The 18,970-nt window shown below is 48.8% G+C and overlaps 1 protein-coding gene and 1 long non-coding RNA gene across 3 annotated transcripts; one reads left to right on the forward strand and one right to left on the reverse strand.

The window, feature by feature from the left end:
* Positions 1 to 687: 687 nt before the first annotated feature.
* LOC147599502 (uncharacterized) lies at positions 688 to 3,584 on the reverse strand. 2 transcript variants are annotated; one of them, XR_015259563.1, is made up of 3 exons: positions 3,367 to 3,584; positions 3,056 to 3,243; positions 688 to 1,125 (listed from the first exon to the last, which is right to left on the reverse strand). It is a non-coding gene; the product is annotated as an uncharacterized LOC147599502 (long non-coding RNA). The 2 variants fall into 2 exon arrangements; XR_015259562.1 differs by lacking the exon at positions 3,367 to 3,584 and having other exon boundaries at positions 3,056 to 3,341.
* A 331-nt stretch (positions 3,585 to 3,915) lies between these two features.
* Positions 3,916 to 11,262, forward strand: ALAS1 (5'-aminolevulinate synthase 1). Its single transcript, XM_086755746.1, has 10 exons — positions 3,916 to 4,187; positions 4,890 to 5,096; positions 6,072 to 6,227; positions 6,309 to 6,531; positions 7,008 to 7,192; positions 7,797 to 7,976; positions 8,183 to 8,347; positions 9,448 to 9,716; positions 10,182 to 10,344; positions 10,974 to 11,262. Exons 1-10 carry the CDS (start codon positions 3,986 to 3,988, stop codon positions 11,132 to 11,134), a joined length of 1,911 nt encoding a protein of 636 aa, XP_086611872.1. The 5' UTR covers positions 3,916 to 3,985; the 3' UTR covers positions 11,135 to 11,262.
* The last annotated feature ends 7,708 nt before the right edge of the window (positions 11,263 to 18,970 follow it).

Genomic DNA, 18,970 nt, shown 5'->3' on the forward strand with positions numbered 1-18,970 from the left:
GTTTCAATTTCTGTATGGGAAGCACTTTCTATGGCTTCTCATCCACCTCCCCCTGCTCTTGCAATTGTCCAATGAAATGGACAAATCATCAGAATGGAATGGGCTTTAGAAAACTAAAATCAGCAGAGGCTCTCAGGGTAGCTGGGAGTCTTCCCTTCCCCTACCACTGCATCAGGTGGGCCCTTCAGGCAGATCAAGCTTCCTCTGCTGAATCCATCCGGTACCCACTGTCTCAGGTACCAGCTTCAAAGTCTATTCCAAAACAGTTACAGTTAGGAACTTCTGACTACCTTCTGACCTAAACTTTGTCATGGCCAGTTGAACAAATTTGCTCTCATACCAATGCTATCCCCTCAGCTTAAACCATTTTTCCTTCTTTATTACATGCTACTCTGCCCTCTACTAATTCACAGGCAGTCATTGCATTCCCCTGCCTGCTGTACCTGCCATCTCTCTCCAGATGGGCTACGTAAGCCTGCTTTCTCTCTCAGGATGGGCTCCCTGTTCCTCCTTGGGCTGCCAAGGTACCGTCTCTTGTCACAGTCTGACGTCCTCCTTCTGGAGTGTGGCAAACAGCATCTGCGTGGCACTTCATGCTAGTTTCTCCTGAGCCCTGTACGATAACAGTAATACATTGCCACAATTAACATCTTTAAATACCATTTAATTAATCCACTGAAGCCATAAGACATTTTAATTAATGGCAGCTTTATTAGTATTTACCTAATCTTCAAAATGTAAGCTCTGGCAATATTTCCAAAGGGAACAAACTGGCAGAGCAGTTGGGGAGACACCCTTTTCCCCTGACTTTTCCCCGCTCTGTTGGTCCCAGAGCTCACAGCCATCTCTGTGCACTGACAAGGACATGTTCCTTCGGCAGCTCTCCAAGATGAGGGTCAAGTTAGTATCACTGCATTGCTATTTAGCTCTGTGCAACTCCTGTCATGTACAAGGTTAAATAAATTCACCAAAATCAAGCTCTAGAGAAGTGTTATTGCAGGGTCTGATTAACAGCACAGATTGTAGGGAAGTCTGACAGGAAAGTCGAGAGTTCTGCTCCTCTTGGAGATCTCCGTATCATAGCCAAGGTCACTGTGTCTCAGCTGCCAACCTTGAATGATGTTTCTGTAAAAATCAGATGCCCTTCAGGCTTCACATGCACTTTTGAATACAGAACCACGAGTTTCTAAACTCCAGCAACAGAGCAGACTAACGTACTTAATTCCTCAACCTTGCAACATGGTAAGATGCTGCTGTTAAGATTACCAGGATAAAGGATTATCAGATTTTTGTGGGATTGAACCTGCTGTAGCAGGTGTCTACGCAGAAGAGCTCTGCAGCCTGTTGCTGTGCTCTGCCAGCATATTTGCACAACACCTTTCTCTGGTGCCTCTAACAACAACACATGTATTCCCTCTGTCCCTCTTAAGTACCATGGTCAATTAATAAGGGAAGAACAGGAGGAGAAAGAAAAATACCATCAACATACTATAAATCAAGCATATGGGACTTGATTTCTGTTGTTAAAACTGAAATTAATCCAAAGAGCACTGGAGTGATCCCTTAGGTTCAGGCACATTAACTCTGTGCTCTAAGGGCACGCATCAGGTATCTACACAGTAGAAAGTCGTGATGTTTCCTCGTATTTTAAAGTAACTGATGTGATATGAAGCTTCGGGGTAGTGAGTCAAATGTTGATGGTGAGGGGAAGGGAGATAGCAGTAATCTAACACAGATCAAGTATCTTTACACTTCAGGTGCTAATTAATTATTATATTTTGCAAAATGTAAACACTTCAGGCACGTAACACTAACTGAAAGCCAGTTGTGAAAAAAAAAAAGAGCACTTTTCATGAGCAAACTGAACTAATAACTTGAAGCACTGTCCCAGTATCACCAAACAACCAAGACTCTTGCTAGTGTAACTACTATACAGGCTCGGGTCAAATACTACAGCTGTAGTTTAACCACTTATTTACAGAACAAACTAAAACTAGCACATAGTTTTACAAGTGCTAGTTTAACAATGCCCGCTGGTGAAAGACTGTTTCTTAACGGTAACTTCTGCATCACATTGCTGAATTGTATTGTTTAAGATCTAAGCATTGAGAGTTATTAAACAATGTTGTCTTAAATTCCTAATAAACAAGAAGTTAACTGTGTTTAAAAAAACATCTAGCTCTACTAAAACCCAAATCTCATGCCCTGCCTTGTAAAGCCCTATTTACTTTTTCAGGGCCCCACGAGGAGTACATGAGGGCAGAACTCTGTCCCGTTTCCCACCTCAGAGCTTAGTAACACGCTGGAGTTCAGAACCAGTCTGCCGTTTGACTATGGTTTAAAGTTGCCTTCTACTTGATCTACTTACTCAGATCACAGTTACATACTGCAGCCAGCATCCTCAGGGTGAGTCAGTGACGAAGAGAGGAGTCGGGCAAGTGTCTTGCTAGTCCTCCCCCTGCCCTCCAACAGAGGAGTAATCAAAAGATTCATTTGCAACATGGAAGTACTGAACAGTATTTTCTGAGGGTCTTTTGTATCCAAACTGGAGTTCAGCAGCCACAGTCCTCCATAGTTTTTGTATTTAGAATCATAGAATAGTTAGTGTTGGAAGGAACCTTTAAAGGTCATCTAGTCCAGCATCCCTGCAAGGAGCAGGGACATCTCCAACCAGAACAGGTTGCTCAGAGCTCCATCTAATCACTGTACCACAAGCACCTTCTAGTAACTACACAACATGACAACACACAAGATACCACTCAAGTAAGAGCAAGCTTTAAAAGAGCTCTCCTCAAAACTCTACCTGTTACAAAAACCACTTTTGCCTCACAGTGCCCGAGCCAGCTCTCAGCTGACTGAGGGATGTGATGCCAAGAGAGGCAGCACTCTGCCCAGATCCTGTCTTGCGTGAAACCATTGTTTCGCAAGATGAGGAGGAAAAAAAAAATGCATCGTCATCTTTCTTCTCCGTTCTTTCCACACTTCAGCAGTTAGTATACGGTACTACTGCAGCTTGGATGGCCAGACGTATAGAGATTCTTCTATCATTACCCACCTGCAAATATTCTTTTAAACAAACAAACTTTAATGTCCATTGCAAACCAGAGGACGCAGGATTCAATTTGACTTGCTGCTGTCATTCTCACAAGTCTTATTTTTCTTCAAAATGTAGGCAGTGGCCTCAAGAACACAGTGGTGGTAGTCTGAGCATCACCCGTAGAAAAACTGTTGGATTCATACGGGCTGCCGGCAAAGCGAGAGGGGTTCAGCACCCCACCACCGCCAGTGAGACCACCCGCTGCTTCCTGAGCCCCTGCGCAAGGCCTCCGCAGGGAGCCAGCGCTGGGTGCTGGGGAGAACGCACACGAGCTGTGTCTGCGCAGCGCTGGGCTTCCCCGCTCAGCTGACTCACAGTGGCACTAGGAGCCCCCAAATTTACCGTCCCGGAGGGTAAGGGACTCCAGTACTTCTCGGAAACAAGCGTTTCATATCCCGGGGCTACAAGGAAACCCAGAGCAGGACAACCACCCTCGTCTTCTTCCCGTCCGAGCCGCGCCCGCCGCGCGGGCCGCCCCCTCACAGCCCCCCGGGGCCTGCTGCCCCTCGCTGCCCCCTCACACACCGCCCCGGCAGCTCCTCGGGCCCGCTCCGTGCTCTCACGACGCCCCGAGAGCCGCCTGGCTCCCCCTCTATCTCCTCACAACCCCCGGGAGCCGCCTGTTTCCCCCTCCACCCCCTCACGACCCCGGGCGCCGCTCCACTCCCCGCCACCCCCGCGAACACCCGGAGGAGCCGCGCCCAACCCCTCCCGGTCCGGCCCGCGCCTGTGCGGTGTGGCGGCGCGGCAGCCGCAGCGCGCCTGCGCGGTGCCCGGCGGGGCTATATAGGCAGCGGCGGCGCCGGTCCGTGCTGGTAGGGGAGCGTTTCCCGGCGGTGGTTAACGGCGGCTTTTGACGTCACGTCCGGTCTCCTGTCAGCGACAAGGATGGAGGCGGTGGTGCGGCGCTGCCCGTTCCTGGCCCGCGTCTCGCAGGCTTTCCTACAGAAGGCCGGGCCCTCGCTGCTCTTCTATGCCCAGCACTGCCCGCGGATGATGGAGGCGGCTCCCCCGGCCGCCGCCCGCGCCCTGGCCACCTCCGCCGCCCGCAGGCAGCAGGCGGAGAAGGAGACCCCCGCCGCCCGCCTGGGTGAGTACGGGAAGGGGCAGCGGCGGCCTCGGGCTGCGCCTCAAGGACCGGGCCTGTCCCGAGGGTGGGCAGCGGGTCACTGGGCTGGGTCACGGTGGCTGCAGCGGGGAAGCTTCCCTAGGGACAGACCTGGTCGCCGTTGAGGAAAAAAATAAAATTATATACACGGACATCGTATGTTGTAGAAGGAAACTTCTGGAATGGGCAGCTTCTGGCTCTTTAATCCTTTAAATGTCTGTGGTAATTAGGCACGGGTCAGAAAACCGGGCTGTCGGGATGTCCCGCGGTGAGCCCCGGTTGGGGATCCGTGATCCTGGATCGCGGAGCTGGGATTTCTCACGCTCGAGCGGCTCTGTCACCCCACCCGCTCACATTCCTTGGGGGATTCTTACTCTGGCACTCGGGGAAAAGGGCTGAGGCTTGCAGGAAAGGGAGGTCTGCTGGCTGAAAATAGCTGAACTCCACAAAAAAAAAAAAAAAATCCCCTCAAAGGTACAGTGCTACATCTGGCATCTTAAATCAGATGCTACCTGTATGTTACAGGGATTTTTGTGCTTGTATAAATAAGATGTGGCTGCTCAGTTAAATAGTTCTGAATGGCTTGTGCCAAATTCATGGCAAAGGTAATGGAAAAAAGAAAAGCTGAAGTTACTTACTGTATTAAAATGCTGAAGCGCTTTCCTTTTTTTGCCCCCATTTCAGAGGCCAAAAATGCCACAGAGGTGGGCCAGCAGAATACAGATGGGTCCCAGCTGCCTGCTGGCCACCCACCTGCTGCTACTAGCCAGAGCTCTGCTACCAAATGCCCATTCCTGGCAGCTGAGATGAACCACAAGAACAGTAATGTTTTCTGCAAAGCCAGCCTAGAACTCCAAGAGGACGTGCAGGAAATGCAGGTGGACAGGAAAGGTATGTATTTGTGCACTCAAGTGTTGTTTCCTTACGAGAGCTTCTGGTGCCTGACTTTACTCTAGAGTGTGCCAAGTCTAACAGTCACCACTTAATTTAAGTGGGTAGGATTATGGGAGACAGCAATAAAATGCTGTTGGAGAATGCAGGTGTTAGTGACATACCTACAATATTGTGCAGTGTTTCCCCTGGGTGACTTCGGTGTGGAAATACCGTATGCTGTATTTGATAGCCTGGCTCTAAACATGTGAATTGAGCTGTTATGCTTGCACCAAAGTGGATGATTAGGAGTGAAGAGAGCTGTATCACCATGCTAGTATAGCCAGAGGTGCTATATCCAGAGGCTAAAGAAAGACCTGGGTTGAGGTACTAGGGAAGTACCGGCACAGATCCAAGCTGGAAAGCAAGCAAATGCTTTTTTTGTTTTGTTCATGGAATTAAAGGGTGTTGGCTGGCTCGCAGTCCTGGTGCGGAAGAGCTGCCTTTCAAAGGAAGGAACTTTTCACTAATATCAGTAAAGCCTTGCCATCTGTCTCAGGAAGCTTATTTCACTTTTCTGTTTGTTTTCTGTGGCATAGATTAAAAAAAAAAATTTGTGCTAACTGAACAAAATACTAGTAATGTAAAGGAAGCAGCTAACTAGAACTCTGCCTTTGGTTAGGTGCGTACCAGCTCTTTCAGACAAATGCTGTAGCTGTGTAGAGTGGTTTTCTGAGTCATGATGAACCAAATGTGTTGTAAGGAAGTTACGTGTTGTATTGTCATTGATTAACAATGCTTTCCCTTTGTCTCGTACAGTGTAAAATTGTCAGCAAATAAATTAGTTGATCCTAACAGGGGCACGTGGATTTGGGCACGTGCTTCCTAAAGAATGAAGAGTTAGAGTTACTTAGTTGAGTTCAACAAAGCAAACATTCTAATTTCATTATGTTTCAAACCGATTAAGCTCACTGGAATTTATTACAATGTCTGTAGGTACAGAATTTGCCAAAATACCAACTACTTCCACAGTGGGGAACATGGAGACTGAGGGAGAAGAGCAGAGTGGCTTGTTCAAGAAGTTTAAGGATATCGTGCTGAAGCAAAGACCAGAAAGTGTCTCTCATCTGCTTCAGGATAACTTGCCAAAATGTAAGATTGTTTCACAAAACCCTCACAGGCCAGGTCCCTTGTGATGAGTTTCTGTGTGCTTAAGTCTCTGTCTCATTTCAGCTGTATCCACATTCCAGTATGATCAGTTCTTTGAGAAAAAGATAGATGAAAAGAAGAAGGATCACACCTACCGAGTATTCAAAACAGTGAACCGAAAGGCGCAGGTCTTTCCCATGGCGGATGACTACACTGATTCCCTGGTCACCAAGAAAGAGGTGTCTATCTGGTGCAGCAATGATTACCTGGGGATGAGTCGTCACCCTCGTGTGTGCGGAGCAGTGATGTGAGTAGTGCTGTATTCTTAAGAGGCAGTTTTGAGCTATAGTGCCCTGCAGAAGCTTTTGTGGGAAGGCTTCTGAAGAAGTGATTTCTGTACTGTGCTACTTAAGCTGCTTCTGATATTATTCTTAAGCTTACGCTCTTCTCTTGAGCTCTGGTAGGTAACTCAGTATTTAGCTCCAGGGCTGCAGTATACGTGTCAGTCACTGACCCTGCTCCTTGGAATTTCCTTAGAAGCCCCCAAATTTTACCAGATAAACTAGATGGTATATTGCAGCTGTACTTGGTAACTGATTTCTTAGCTTATTGAATCCCTGAGTTGCACAGGTTGCTCAAAGACCTTGAACTTAAGAGCTGCTTTTTGCAGCCAGTTCCTTTTTAGAACAATACTGATTACGTATAGAATGTTTTCAGCAACGATCCTTTACTCATCTGTGTGTTGTGCAGTAACACTGATGCCTTTCTTTGGGCCCTCTGTAGGGAAACGCTAAAACAACATGGTGCAGGAGCAGGAGGCACAAGAAATATTTCGGGAACAAGTAAATTTCACGTTGATTTGGAAAAAGAGCTAGCTGATCTTCATGGAAAAGATGCAGCACTGTTGTTCTCATCTTGCTTTGTAGCCAATGACTCCACTCTCTTCACTCTAGCTAAAATGCTGCCAGGTGAGATCTCAAACTTCACCCCCTATTTACCACAAAAAACACAGCCCTGCCCTAAGCAGTTGGGAGTGCATTTTACAAATGGCTACCCAAAGTGAGGGTTCATTGTACTCCATCAGCAAAGTATGCTTGTCTCTCTTTTTTTTTAATGCCATATTCAAGTTATGTTCAATTCATGCAAATCATAGTAGCAGCCTACTGAGGCTGAGATCTAAGAGCTGGGAACTGCAGAAGGAATTAGACAAAAAGCACAGTCTTCTGCTCTTGTATTTAAATGCCACCTGAAATGAGGCAGCTGGAGTTTAGTGTCTCCACACCTGTGAGTGTGAACTCCTCTCTCTAACTTCAGAAGTTAAGAGAGTTAGATAAAAATATTAAGGACTTGGAAAAACCCTTCTGTGTTTTCTCAAGCTCAAGTATGTGTTAGTTTAAACACCTAAAATAACCCTTAAATATTATTGTTGCTTCATGGTCTGTAACTTGATCAAGAGCATTACTTCCTAGAACATGCTATCCCTTGCTGCCAGAACACTTTCCATACATAAAGCAATGCTGGGAATTTGCTAGTGCTTTCTATACTTAAAGTGTAACTGGACTGTTTCCTCAGGCTGTGAGATCTACTCTGATTCTGGAAACCATGCCTCCATGATCCAGGGGATCCGGAACAGCAGGGTGCCGAAACACATATTTCGCCATAATGATGTTGACCACCTTCGAGAGCTATTGAAGAAGTCTGATCCGTCTACCCCTAAAATTGTTGCATTTGAAACTGTTCACTCAATGGATGGTAAGTTGACATCAAACCCTTTTCTCTCTTTTTCCAGACCAGTTAGTGCTCAAATCATCTGTATTTTAGGTCTAAAAGCATACAGTGCCTTAAGGGTTTACATGAAAATAGTCTTCTGAAATGCCTAGTGTTTGGGGGTACTTCTAGGATTTATCCAAGCTGAGTACAGGGAAGCCTGAACTGACAGACACTGCTTTGGTTCCTAGGTGCAGTCTGTCCTCTAGAGGAGCTATGTGACGTGGCCCACGAGCATGGGGCAATCACTTTTGTGGATGAAGTGCATGCTGTGGGGCTCTATGGAGCTCAAGGTGGTGGTATAGGAGACCGGGATGGAATCATGCACAAGATGGACATCATCTCTGGAACGCTTGGTATGCACAGCCTGGCACTTTTACAGAAGCTAAGGCAGCAAAGCTGCTGAGCAGACAAACTAAGTGGGTTAACTCAAAATCGGTCTAGTCAAATGAACTTGCTACGGGTTGGTGGGGCCTAGGGTTTTTCAAAAAGCCCCAGGGATTTAAGTACACCCCACCATTTGAAAAGCTTGTGTTAAGCTACTTACACTGCCTGACAAATCAGTTAAGGTAGCGTTGTTTTTCTCTTTAAACAAGCTAGCAAAAAGTCCTCCAGTCGTGTATTACACAACTTGAGAATAAATTCAGGTGAGAATGCTAGTAGGGTAGTACTCTATATTTAGTAGTACTTAGTTCTTTTATGTGAAATGCAGTGCTCCTAATCTAGAAACCTGAGATGGGGAGTTATGTAAAGAGATTTGGCAAGAACTGAAGCAGCTACTATTATCTGAGTAGAATGCAGGCTTAGGAGTAAGTTTACTGCTGCAAATTGCGAAGTTGTTTAAACAGCTTCCAAAACATAAATAAAATCTACTAGGGAAGTTCATGGCTTTGAAATTTACGATCTTGGGTTACAGCCTAATAGAAACAGAAGCATTCACCGGACACCCCAGTTCTATCTGTGTCTCTGTTCTGGTACCTGAATGCTTGGAAGGCAGGGTTGGTATTGACTGCACAGTCACAGGAACTGTGTAGTGCACTCCTTAGAAGCGTAGGCTATTTCTAGCATCTCTGGAACAGATTATTTTAAATCTGCTGAGAGACTTAGCGTTGATCTCCTGAGGCTACTGTTGAAGTCTATGCTTGATGATTGGGTTTATGTGGCCTTCCCCAGAATCAAAACCTGAGTATTTGAGAGAGTCTTGAACTGTCCTTGCTGTGTAATAACTAGATCCATGTTACCAGGACTGGCTTAAAAACAAAGTTGTAACGTGTGCTGAGTAAGTACAAGTTTGGTGGGAGGACTAGAGTTGTTGCCTGCCATGACTGCATTAAGTATGTAGTCAATGTAGTAGCTCATCCCTTCAGGTGAAAACAAAGGCTGTAATACTTCAAGCCGTTTTAATGGGTGAAAGGAATAAGCTTAATTGCTCGCTTTTTTTTTTCCTTCTCCTTAGGCAAAGCATTTGGTTGTGTAGGAGGGTACATTTCCAGTACAAGTTCTCTGATAGACACTGTTCGGTCATATGCTGCTGGCTTTATTTTCACAACGTCCCTGCCACCCATGCTCTTAGCTGGTGCCCTAGAATCCGTCCGAACTCTGAAGAGCGCGGAAGGGCAAGTTCTGAGGCGTCAGCACCAACGCAATGTGAAGCTTCTGAGACAGATGCTGATGGATGCAGGGCTTCCTGTGGTGCACTGCCCCAGTCACATCATTCCAATAAGGGTGAGTACTTGGGATACTGTTGACATAGACTGTGGTGCCTGTTTTCCTGTCTATTATCATGTTACACTTTCAGGTATTGATTACTAACTTCACAAAGTTCAAACCCAGCCTAGTATTCAGCAGTGATGTGCTAGGAGTCTGGCTTAAGTTGACCTCAGCCTGCTATAAGGGTTGTAAAGCAGAGTGAAGTGTATGAAACCCACAATCTAACAGTATACAGAAAGCAAGGAAACTGGTAACAAGCTAGAAAAGACACTTGAGGTATAGACAGCTACCTACCTAAGCTGCAATGGTGTGCTTATGCCCAGAGAGCTCTACAGCACAAGCTTTTAACCCTTCGTTCTGATGTGTGTTCTATTTATAGTGGTGCAATGGAGACTGGGCCTATTTAATTCTTGTGACTAGCTGAGCTGGGCCACCTTGCGTGTTTTGGTTGATGTTGTAACTTAAAGTTTCTAACTTTAGGTTGCAGATGCTGCTAAAAATACAGAGATCTGTGACAAGCTGATGAGCGAGCACAGCATCTACGTCCAAGCAATCAACTACCCAACAGTTGCCCGTGGAGAAGAGCTGCTACGTATTGCCCCGACGCCTCACCACACCCCTCAGATGATGAGTTACTTTCTTGGTGAGTGGGTTCTTGGATAAGTGCAATGAAAATACTGGGCTGTCTATGCAGTCTTTGTACTAAAGTTGAGACTAGGAAGCACTTAAGGTTTAGATATCACTAGCTGGACAATATCTTTTCTACTGCTGCAGCATACAAGCACATACTTCTGCACTTAACCTGCTTTGAGCATGACATGTGAAGGCCAGTGCACTGCAACCTCAAACTGAGTGTGCAAGGCCAGTGCAAACCTACATCTAGCCAGTTCTGTCACAGCCACTGCTGCTGGGGCTCTGCTCCTGACTGGTCCAAATCAGACTGGTTTGGACCATCAGATTGGTCCAAACCAATCTTCATTTGTTATGGGGGGTTCAAAGAAATCTGTCCTCAGCTAAGCTGTGGCCTGTCTTAAACATGGATCTGTCCAGGGAAAGTAGCTATTTCTCAATCCTGCCAGAAGAGGTGGTATGAGGATAGCTGAAACTTAGTTGCAGCCCAGTCACCTCCCTCAAGAGCTAAATTATGTCACAGTGGATTCCCATTATCCATCCTCATTTACTAGGAGAACAAGTATGCTGACACTTCCTAGTTTTCTAAAGCAATCAATAGTCTTAAGCCTTAATCTTGATTAACTTTTCTGTTCTTAACAGAAAAACTGCTGGCTACATGGAAGGATGTTGGTCTGGACCTGAAACCACATTCATCAGCTGAATGCAACTTCTGTAGAAGACCCCTGCATTTTGAAGCGATGAGTGAACGGGAAAGATCCTACTTCAGTGGCATGAGCAAGCTAGTATCTGTCAGTGCATGAAAGTAGTGGTGCTAGTTGTGTTCCTGTCTAGCTCTAGTATCCAGTCAGTAGCATTTTTAAATTGCTTAATAAGCATTTTAATCATAGTTGAAGCATTAAGCTCTGAAAATAAACTTCTAGAGCCATTATGCTTGGTTGTGCTTTTGTTTGCTTCTCTACTTACTTTCCATAAATGGAACTGAAGTGACTGGTTGGAAGTGCATCTGATGGAATAAAAACAGTGGCCTACAGCTTCATACCCTTCAGCCAAACTACTCCCTTTGCAGTGACTGTACACCAGAAGAACTTCAATAGTCTTTCCTGGTCTCCCACAAGGGATGGCTTTATTTATTACAGAAAGACAAAATTGGTATTTATAGTTCCTTGTGAACTTCTACCTGAAAGCTTTTGAAAACATGCAGGTGTAGTACTACATGTACACTAAAACTCAAATAGCATACTCTTGCCTAAGAAATGCTGTATAAGCAGCTTCCACCCATTTCTTGGCAGGGAAGCATTTAGAAGGGGTTCTGCTAGATGCTGTCTCCCTCTACTGCCCTATCCTTCCTTTGTAGTTTTGTACACAAGTGTTGCCCCTCTGGTGTTCAGCATGGTGCTCTCTAAGTGGAAAAAAGTGCCCCTGGGATTTAATAGGTGGTGTTTTGTGACTGCTTGACAGAAAACCAAGGTGGCAGGGTGGTGTAGTAGCTGGGAGAGGAGGGCACACTTACTGCTACAGGTGGTAGGTGCAAGTTGGCTCTGGCTGCCTGTGTCTCTCCAAGTCTGCACGGCGTGCACTCAGAGATTTCAATGTGAAAACTGTTTATCAGTAAACAATCTAATAACTCAGGTCTTTGACGGAAGTAATTGTAAGACAGTATCAGCACTGGTTTTGCAACCCCTCTGAAAACTTAGGCCTGCTGCCTAATGGCTGTGGTATTTAAATGCTTTCATGAACAGCAAGATGCCATTGCATCTCTGAACAGGGGGAAGTAATTTTGTGGTTGTGTACATATACTCAGAGGTCAATATTGGCATGAACTCTAGAGCAAAGCAGTAAACTGCTTCCTTCATGTACAGGCATGCCCAATAACTGCTGCAGTCCAGCTTTCACAAGTCATTGAACAGCTTCTCTGGCCAGGTACTCTTGTTTTCCGGATGTAACAAGCCAATCTCCTGGCACTGCCTATTGCTGTCATACTCACAGGAATGCTCTGAGGCTCTACTAGGGATCTGTTATAATACCACAGGTAGCCACGTGTTGGGGAGATAGAAGCCCAAGTTAAAGCAAAATCATCAGCTCTATAGATCAATTGAGATTGCTGGGCATTTAAGCATGTCCTGATGCACACTGCTCTTCTCAGAAGAATGCCTAGCAAAACATTTGACTTCCCAAGCTGTCAAGCTGCTTTTAAAAAGCCACTTGCCAGCCAGTCAAGCAGTTGCTGCCTCTGTCATGTGCAGGTGTTCTGTAGGAGGGAGGAAACTACCTTCCACCAGGCCATAGGATTAACACAGTAATGTAGTTCTGCTGCTAAACAAAGCAGTTTGTAAACTGGCACGCTCAGACCCACCACCAGATTATCATATCTGCAAGTAGTTGCATTGCTGCTCAAGTGGATTAGCTTTCACTTGCTCCGAAGTTATCCTGGTCTTACTGAGGTGGGTTCCGGTGCTACTTAAGGAAAAATACAATGCTACGCCCTGGCTTCCTTGCCTTGCGATGAGCAGTTTGTGGTCTAACATTGAATGAATATGCATCTCCACTACAGAGCTTGTCTTATTATGTATTAGGTTATATTTCTACACTAACTTGAGACATCAAGCAAAAAGCCACAGATCCTACAGCAACTTCTCCTAGAACAGTGTCCCCAACACCACAACGTACCCTCAGTGCCATTCTGCGCCGCTGGTGTAAGCAATCCATGGGGGCGGGGGGAAAAGACACATGATGTGTTGACTAATCTATAGCCATAATCTGACAGTACAAGGTTATTTGCATTTCTAGTTTCATCCCTGAAAGCATTCAGTAGTGGCCCAGTGCATTTTGCACACCAGTTAGTAAGCCCTTTCTTTCCTTCTATATTTTATAGCAGCTACTCTACACTTCGTACTGCAGAGGAGAAGAAATAAGACACAGAAAGGGTAGCATCAATCAGAAATCTCAAATGTTATTCCAAATGAGTCACAGGAGAGAACCAATTTCCAATCCAAAGCTAGAAGAATGACAGGAGCACAGCTAACCTCGGCACGTGGCAGCCGGTGCCTCCGCACCCCTTCACACCACGTGTGACTGGTTACCTTACGATCGGGTGCTGGCACGCCAGGGTGTGAAGGCTGAACCGCTGCGCAGTGAGAGGCTGGCGGAAATCCATCGCTTAACTGCAAAAGAAAGACAAATCCAATGACACATAGAAAGGATACATTTCCCCCAATGAAAAGGGCAAAGAATGAGAAAACAAACACACATTGTTTCCCAGCAAGCCAAACTTGAATGGTGGGTTGCATAACTAGGGATGGTTATGTAAGCTTTAGTTTGGTTTCTGGAAAAATAATAGAGGAAGTAATCGGTAAAAGATGTTTAAAGTCTGAGACAAATGGTCCATGGCATTGGCAGAGTAAGCAAGCAAGAACGCAGCCATAAAGCCACTGCTAATGTTTGTCTGGGACAAAAATAATTCATCTAGCTGAATGTTGCATAGCCCTTAACTCATACCCACCTCCATTTCTCAACCTGTTTACACAACAGAGAAACCCCAGGCGGTACAGGGGCCGTGAAAACATCCCAAATGCAAACTGGAGCACGTGTTCCCCCTTGCTGGGAGGGAGCATCAGGAGTGTGCTCTTCCTACCGGAGCCAGGACTGGGTGCTGGGCTAAGCAGGCTGTGGTGCCTTCCACCCAGTTGCTCCCCACTCTGCCGCTGCCCACTGCGCAGTCCCACCGGGCAGAGACCGTTAATTAGCAGAGCTGCTAATGTTCGTGAAGCTTTTTGGGGCCTCTGTTTTCCACCAAGCCCTTTGCTGTGTGCTGTGGGTGGTTGAATACAACCCATGGGTTCAGCCCAGAAGGAGGAAACCAGCATCACGAGCTCATGACCTTCACTTCTTTAGGGAACTGGACTGAAAATAGCTCATCAGGCCAGGGTCAGCTTCTCCCACTGGCAAGACTTTGCCGCAGGAGCAAGGAGGACGCTGTCACGGCTGCTGGGCTGTGCAAGGTGTTCACTCATCTCACCCAGCCCCAGCTGCCCTTTGCTGAAACACCCTCCTGGGGAAAAAAATGCCCTGAAAACCATTCCCAGTGCCTGCTCTCACTGCTGCAGCTTTCACCCAGTAAGCCCACGCTATCTCCTAGCCAGCAACAGTAATATTAATAATAATAATAATAATAATAGGAGCAGTATTAAGACCACCAGATCTGCAGCTGTTGTATCCCTGGTGCCCTGCACCCATTTATTTTGGGGCACATCTCTCGCGCTGTAGCCCCTCAGCCCCTGCTCGGTCTCCCAGCACTCATGTTTGACAGGATTTCTCTCCTGGCACAGGGAGGGCCATGCAGCTTGTCTCTGCCCCATGTGCCAGGGCTCCAAAATCCCCACGAGCTCCTCGATACCCGCAGCTCAGGGAAGGGGCTCCTGCCTGGTGATGGGTGGTTTACAGCCCACACTGGTGGCTCACCACATGCATTTCTCTCAGGGTGCATTCAGCTCCCGAAAGACCTTTCCTCTCCTGCTCCCAAAAAGCAAACCCATGCTTTACTCCTCTTAAAAACCCAGGCTGAACTCCTCGCAGGACCACCGCCTCCCACGCGCTCCAGGTGGGTGCACACAGTAGGTCTGGCTCTGCAAACTCCAGCAGCATGGACAAATAACCACATCACTGGGATGAACCTCCTGCTTTTCTTGTGTTCAGATGGGCCATCTAGCTACGCATCAGTCTGGGGTTATGCCTTGAACGGACACTTGCTTTTAGATAATATTTATAACTTTAGCAAAGCCTTCAATCATCAGGGATGACTGCTAACGTCCCTAGCTGGAGGGACAGATGGCAGCGGGACAGACAGGGTGCTTTAGGCAGGAGCGGGCTGCTAATGCAGGGAAATATTCACAGCATCAGAGATCTCAAGCCCTGCTCTCCCCTCAGATCCATCCCAGGGCGCAGAAGGAAGCAGCCAAGCCCCACTACCGGGATTTCCCTGAGCCCCAGCGGAGCCTGGTCCGCTGCTGATGCTCCCCAGGGAGGTGGCAGGCTCTACGGGGTGGGGAGAAGCTGCCCTTCCCAACAACGCCCCTTCCTCCAGCAGAAGAATTCCCCCAGTTCTCCAACTCCGTGAGGAGTTGTGAAGGGATGCTGCTGCCGCAGACCTCCTACCCACTGCATGGGGGTCCCGCCAGCCCCAGCACAGGAGCCCTCCCTTGGCTGCCTGGTTTGGCCACCTCAGCAGACAGAAAAGCCCAGTTCTTGGCAATCACGGGGCAGGGGGACACAGAGGGGGCAACAGCCATGTTTGCTGCTCCCCAGGAAAGGGCAGCAGGGAGCTCCTCACAAAAGGACCGCACATGAGTCCCCTGCCCCACCACCAGTGGGAATGCAAGTGGGGACCCACTGCAAACTGCTGCAGTTTGGGCAGGTAAATCGCTCTCACCCGAGTAGACAGCTCTGGGAGACACTGGCCGGGCTGGAGCTGGTGCCAGCACAAGAACTGAACCCTCACACAAGGGCAGCCCCTGGCCCAGGGCCACTAGCCCAGCACCAGCATGACTGGGCTCCCAATTATTTAAGATGTTCTGTGCCCCAGCCACCCTCCAGCTTGATCCCAAACCCTCATCACCCCCAGGCTACATCCAGCTCCCTTCCCTCCACCCGCATCCCCAGGCTCGCACATGGGGTGCTGATCCTGGATACACTTACCTCCTTGGGCAAAGATCCCTCCACTGCTCCTGCACCCTCCTCCCTCTTGGCTGCCATCCCCCAGGCCGGGCTCTCGGCAGGGCACGGAGCTCCTGAGAGGGTGAGAACCCATCTCCCTTTCCCACCGGCACCTGTGGTTTCACAGCCCAGATGCGAGTGGCTCTTTCAATTCACACATTCATCTCACAACCAGGTGTGACTCCTTTGCAGCTCCTCTGCTTTGGTTCTCGGAGGAGCAGAAGCCAAAGGAGTTTCTCTTCTGAGATTTTGCTCTTTGTGCTTTTCCACTTGCGAACCCCATAGGGAAAAGCATCCTGGTCCCATCCTTTCCCCCGTGGCTCATTTGACGTGGAGGCTGTGAGCCGTGAAAAACCCAAGCGCTTGGGCTGGCTGCGGGGATGCTCTCCCCATCCACCCACAGCTGCCTCCTCTTTCGGAAGCTGACTGTGCTCTGCTGTCCCTCCCCGGCTAGGCAAATGCTGTGATGGGGTGGCCTTGTCCCCAGCACGCGTGCCCTGAGGTGGCACCAGTGGCTGCTGGCCACAAGTGGGTTTCCCAAGCATTGCTTTGAACCCCAGGGCTTTGGGTACACAGCAGGGGAGACTTTTTTTTAGCTCAAATCTTGAAAAGAGTGGGGTTGATGCTTGTGTGACCTCCCACGTGTACGTTGGGTGTAGGGATGCGGGGTTGGGAGGCAGCAGTGAGTTCGTGAGCAGCGGATTTGTGAGTGCTCTAATTCCCCCCAGGAACCGCTCGGTGTGGAGCTGGCATTGGCATTGTAACCAGCTTTCCGAAGGGAACCCGGCACGCACTGCAGTCGGTGCTCCACCTGCGAGCTCTTCAGCTCCTCTCCTTCTCCTGCCCCACTCCAGTCCCCTCCCGTCCCACTCTGTAGATCCTAGTCTACTAATTTTCAACCAAAATTGGCTGAGGGTGAGCTGTAAATTGGCCTAAATCCTGGCAAGCTTGAGGGAGAAACTCTTCAGCAGGGCCTGTTGTGACAGGACGAGGGGTGATGGTTTTAAAATAGAAGGAAGTAGATTCAGACTGGATATTAGGAAGACATTTTTTACACTGAGGGTGGTGGACCGCTGGCCCAAGCTGCCCAGAGAGGTGGTGGATGCCCCATCCCTGGAAACGTTCAAGGCCAGGTTGGATGAGGCTCTGAGCAACATGATCTAGTCAGGGATGTCCCTGCTCTTTGCAGGGGGGTTGGATTGGATGACCTCTGAAGGTGCCTTCTGACCCAAACCATTCTGTGATTCTAAGCTTCACAAAAGCAGAGCCAGATGGTGTGTGCCTGCCAGGCTGTGCTTGGGAGAAGCAGCCTCCTGTGCCCAACCCTTATATTAGACCCTAGAGACTCTGCTGGCCACCATGACTGGAAAAGCTGGTGGCCCCTCTGGGTCTGCAACTGGGACATGGGTGGGGTGGGATGAGCGGGGACAGGAGGGACAAGATGGGATGGGATGGGATGGGATGGGATGGGATGGGGTCCCAGCTGGGGATCTGCAGTGAGAGGGGCGGTTAGGAAATGAGGGACACCCCTCAGTCCCTTTCAGTATTTAGGCAACTTTAGAAATTACTGAGCAAAGAAGGGGAGCAGGATCCAAAGAAGGGTGAGTGAGCTTGTCAAACGACTCTGGTGGTGTCAGCCCACGCTGTCACCACAGGAGCTGGCCTCTGGCAGCCTTGGTGACATTGGGATGGAGGATCAACGGGGGGACCTGCCCGCACAGATATGTCTTCTCCAGCTGCACAGCCACCACCTGTCCCTGCCAAGGAGGGACTTGGCTGTCCCCCTGCCGTGGGGGGGTCCCAGCCCCCTCCCAAGCACCGTGGGGAGTGGCCGGGGTCTCCCCACTGCAGCTGAGCCCCTTTGCTCACCCTGGGGGACTCCCACTAGCCCAGCAGCAGCTTTAATCCTGTTTACGGTGCAAATCTCTTTCACCAGGTTTTTTTCCTCCCCATTCTAGTTTTTAATGCCCACCCAGCTGTTTTTTTTCCAGTGTTTTCAGTGTATTTGAAGGATTATCAGTAATTATAGGCAGAGGGACCTCTCCTGCTCCACGCATGGCAGCATCTTCCCTCCTCCTCCTCCTCCTCTGTGCCAAAGGGAAACTCAGCTGGGCTGGTGCTTTTTTTTTTTTGTATTAAACTTTTTTTTTTTTCCCCCTGGGAATAGTGGTGTTTTACATGCAGGTTCCCAAATCCTCCACCTCATCCCAGACACAGCGAGTAAAGCCAAGACACGGCACAGCGCTGACCTGGCCGCAGGCAGGCTACGAAGGCTCCCGGCGCCCGGCTAGCGATATCCAAGCAATTTGCTTTGCGGCTCCAGCGCCTGCTAAACACCCAAACCTGGGGAACCCAGGGGACCTCTGAGGAGCATCAGACTGTTTTAAAAATACTTTATTCTTTAGAAAATACAGCGTTCAGTACAGTGTGCTCTGCTCCCCCCAGCTTCAACCCCCTCATCGCCGGCTCCTGCTCTGCCGAGGCCACGGCCACCTCGGCCCGCTCCCAGGGGCAGCAGGAAGGCAGAGGGCAGGTTTCACCGACCGCGCTTCCGTCTTCCCCAGGGAGACAGGCAACTCTCAAGCCCTCGCTGGTACCCAGCAGCAAGGCGCTCGCCCTGCCAAAGCCCCCAGTGGAGCCCAGTTCGCAGGGCCAAGCGCATCCCTTAGAGCCGGTGCTGGCCCTTGACGGCCGGGGATGTCCCCGGGGTGGGGGACGCAGCGGCTGCCATGCTTCCCCATGCAAGGATTTGGGGTAGCCCATGTGATTTTTTTTAAGACATGGGGCTGCCCCAGACCAGAGAGCCAGCAGCAAACCAGGGGGGTGACAGTAGGGGGTACAGGACCCAGGGACCCCCCCACAGCTTCCATCCTAAACAGGGTTGGGGCCAAGTCAGGGCTGTAACGGCTCCCTCCAAGGGGAAAATC

Source organism: Chlamydotis macqueenii, chromosome 10, assembly GCF_036417535.1.
Source record: "Chlamydotis macqueenii isolate bChlMac1 chromosome 10, bChlMac1.mat, whole genome shotgun sequence".
Classification (NCBI taxonomy): Eukaryota; Metazoa; Chordata; class Aves; order Otidiformes; family Otididae; genus Chlamydotis; species Chlamydotis macqueenii.

Bases quoted from the DNA above. Each gene is read 5' to 3' on its own strand.
- ALAS1 (XM_086755746.1), top strand. From the start codon at position 3,986: ATGGAGGCGGTGGTGCGGCGCTGCCCGTTCCTGGCCCGCGTCTCGCAG. The intron at 6,228-6,308 runs GTAAGATTGTTT...GTCTCATTTCAG, and splicing joins TCAGGATAACTTGCCAAAAT to CTGTATCCACATTCCAGTAT. The intron at 7,977-8,182 runs GTAAGTTGACAT...TTTGGTTCCTAG, and splicing joins AACTGTTCACTCAATGGATG to GTGCAGTCTGTCCTCTAGAG.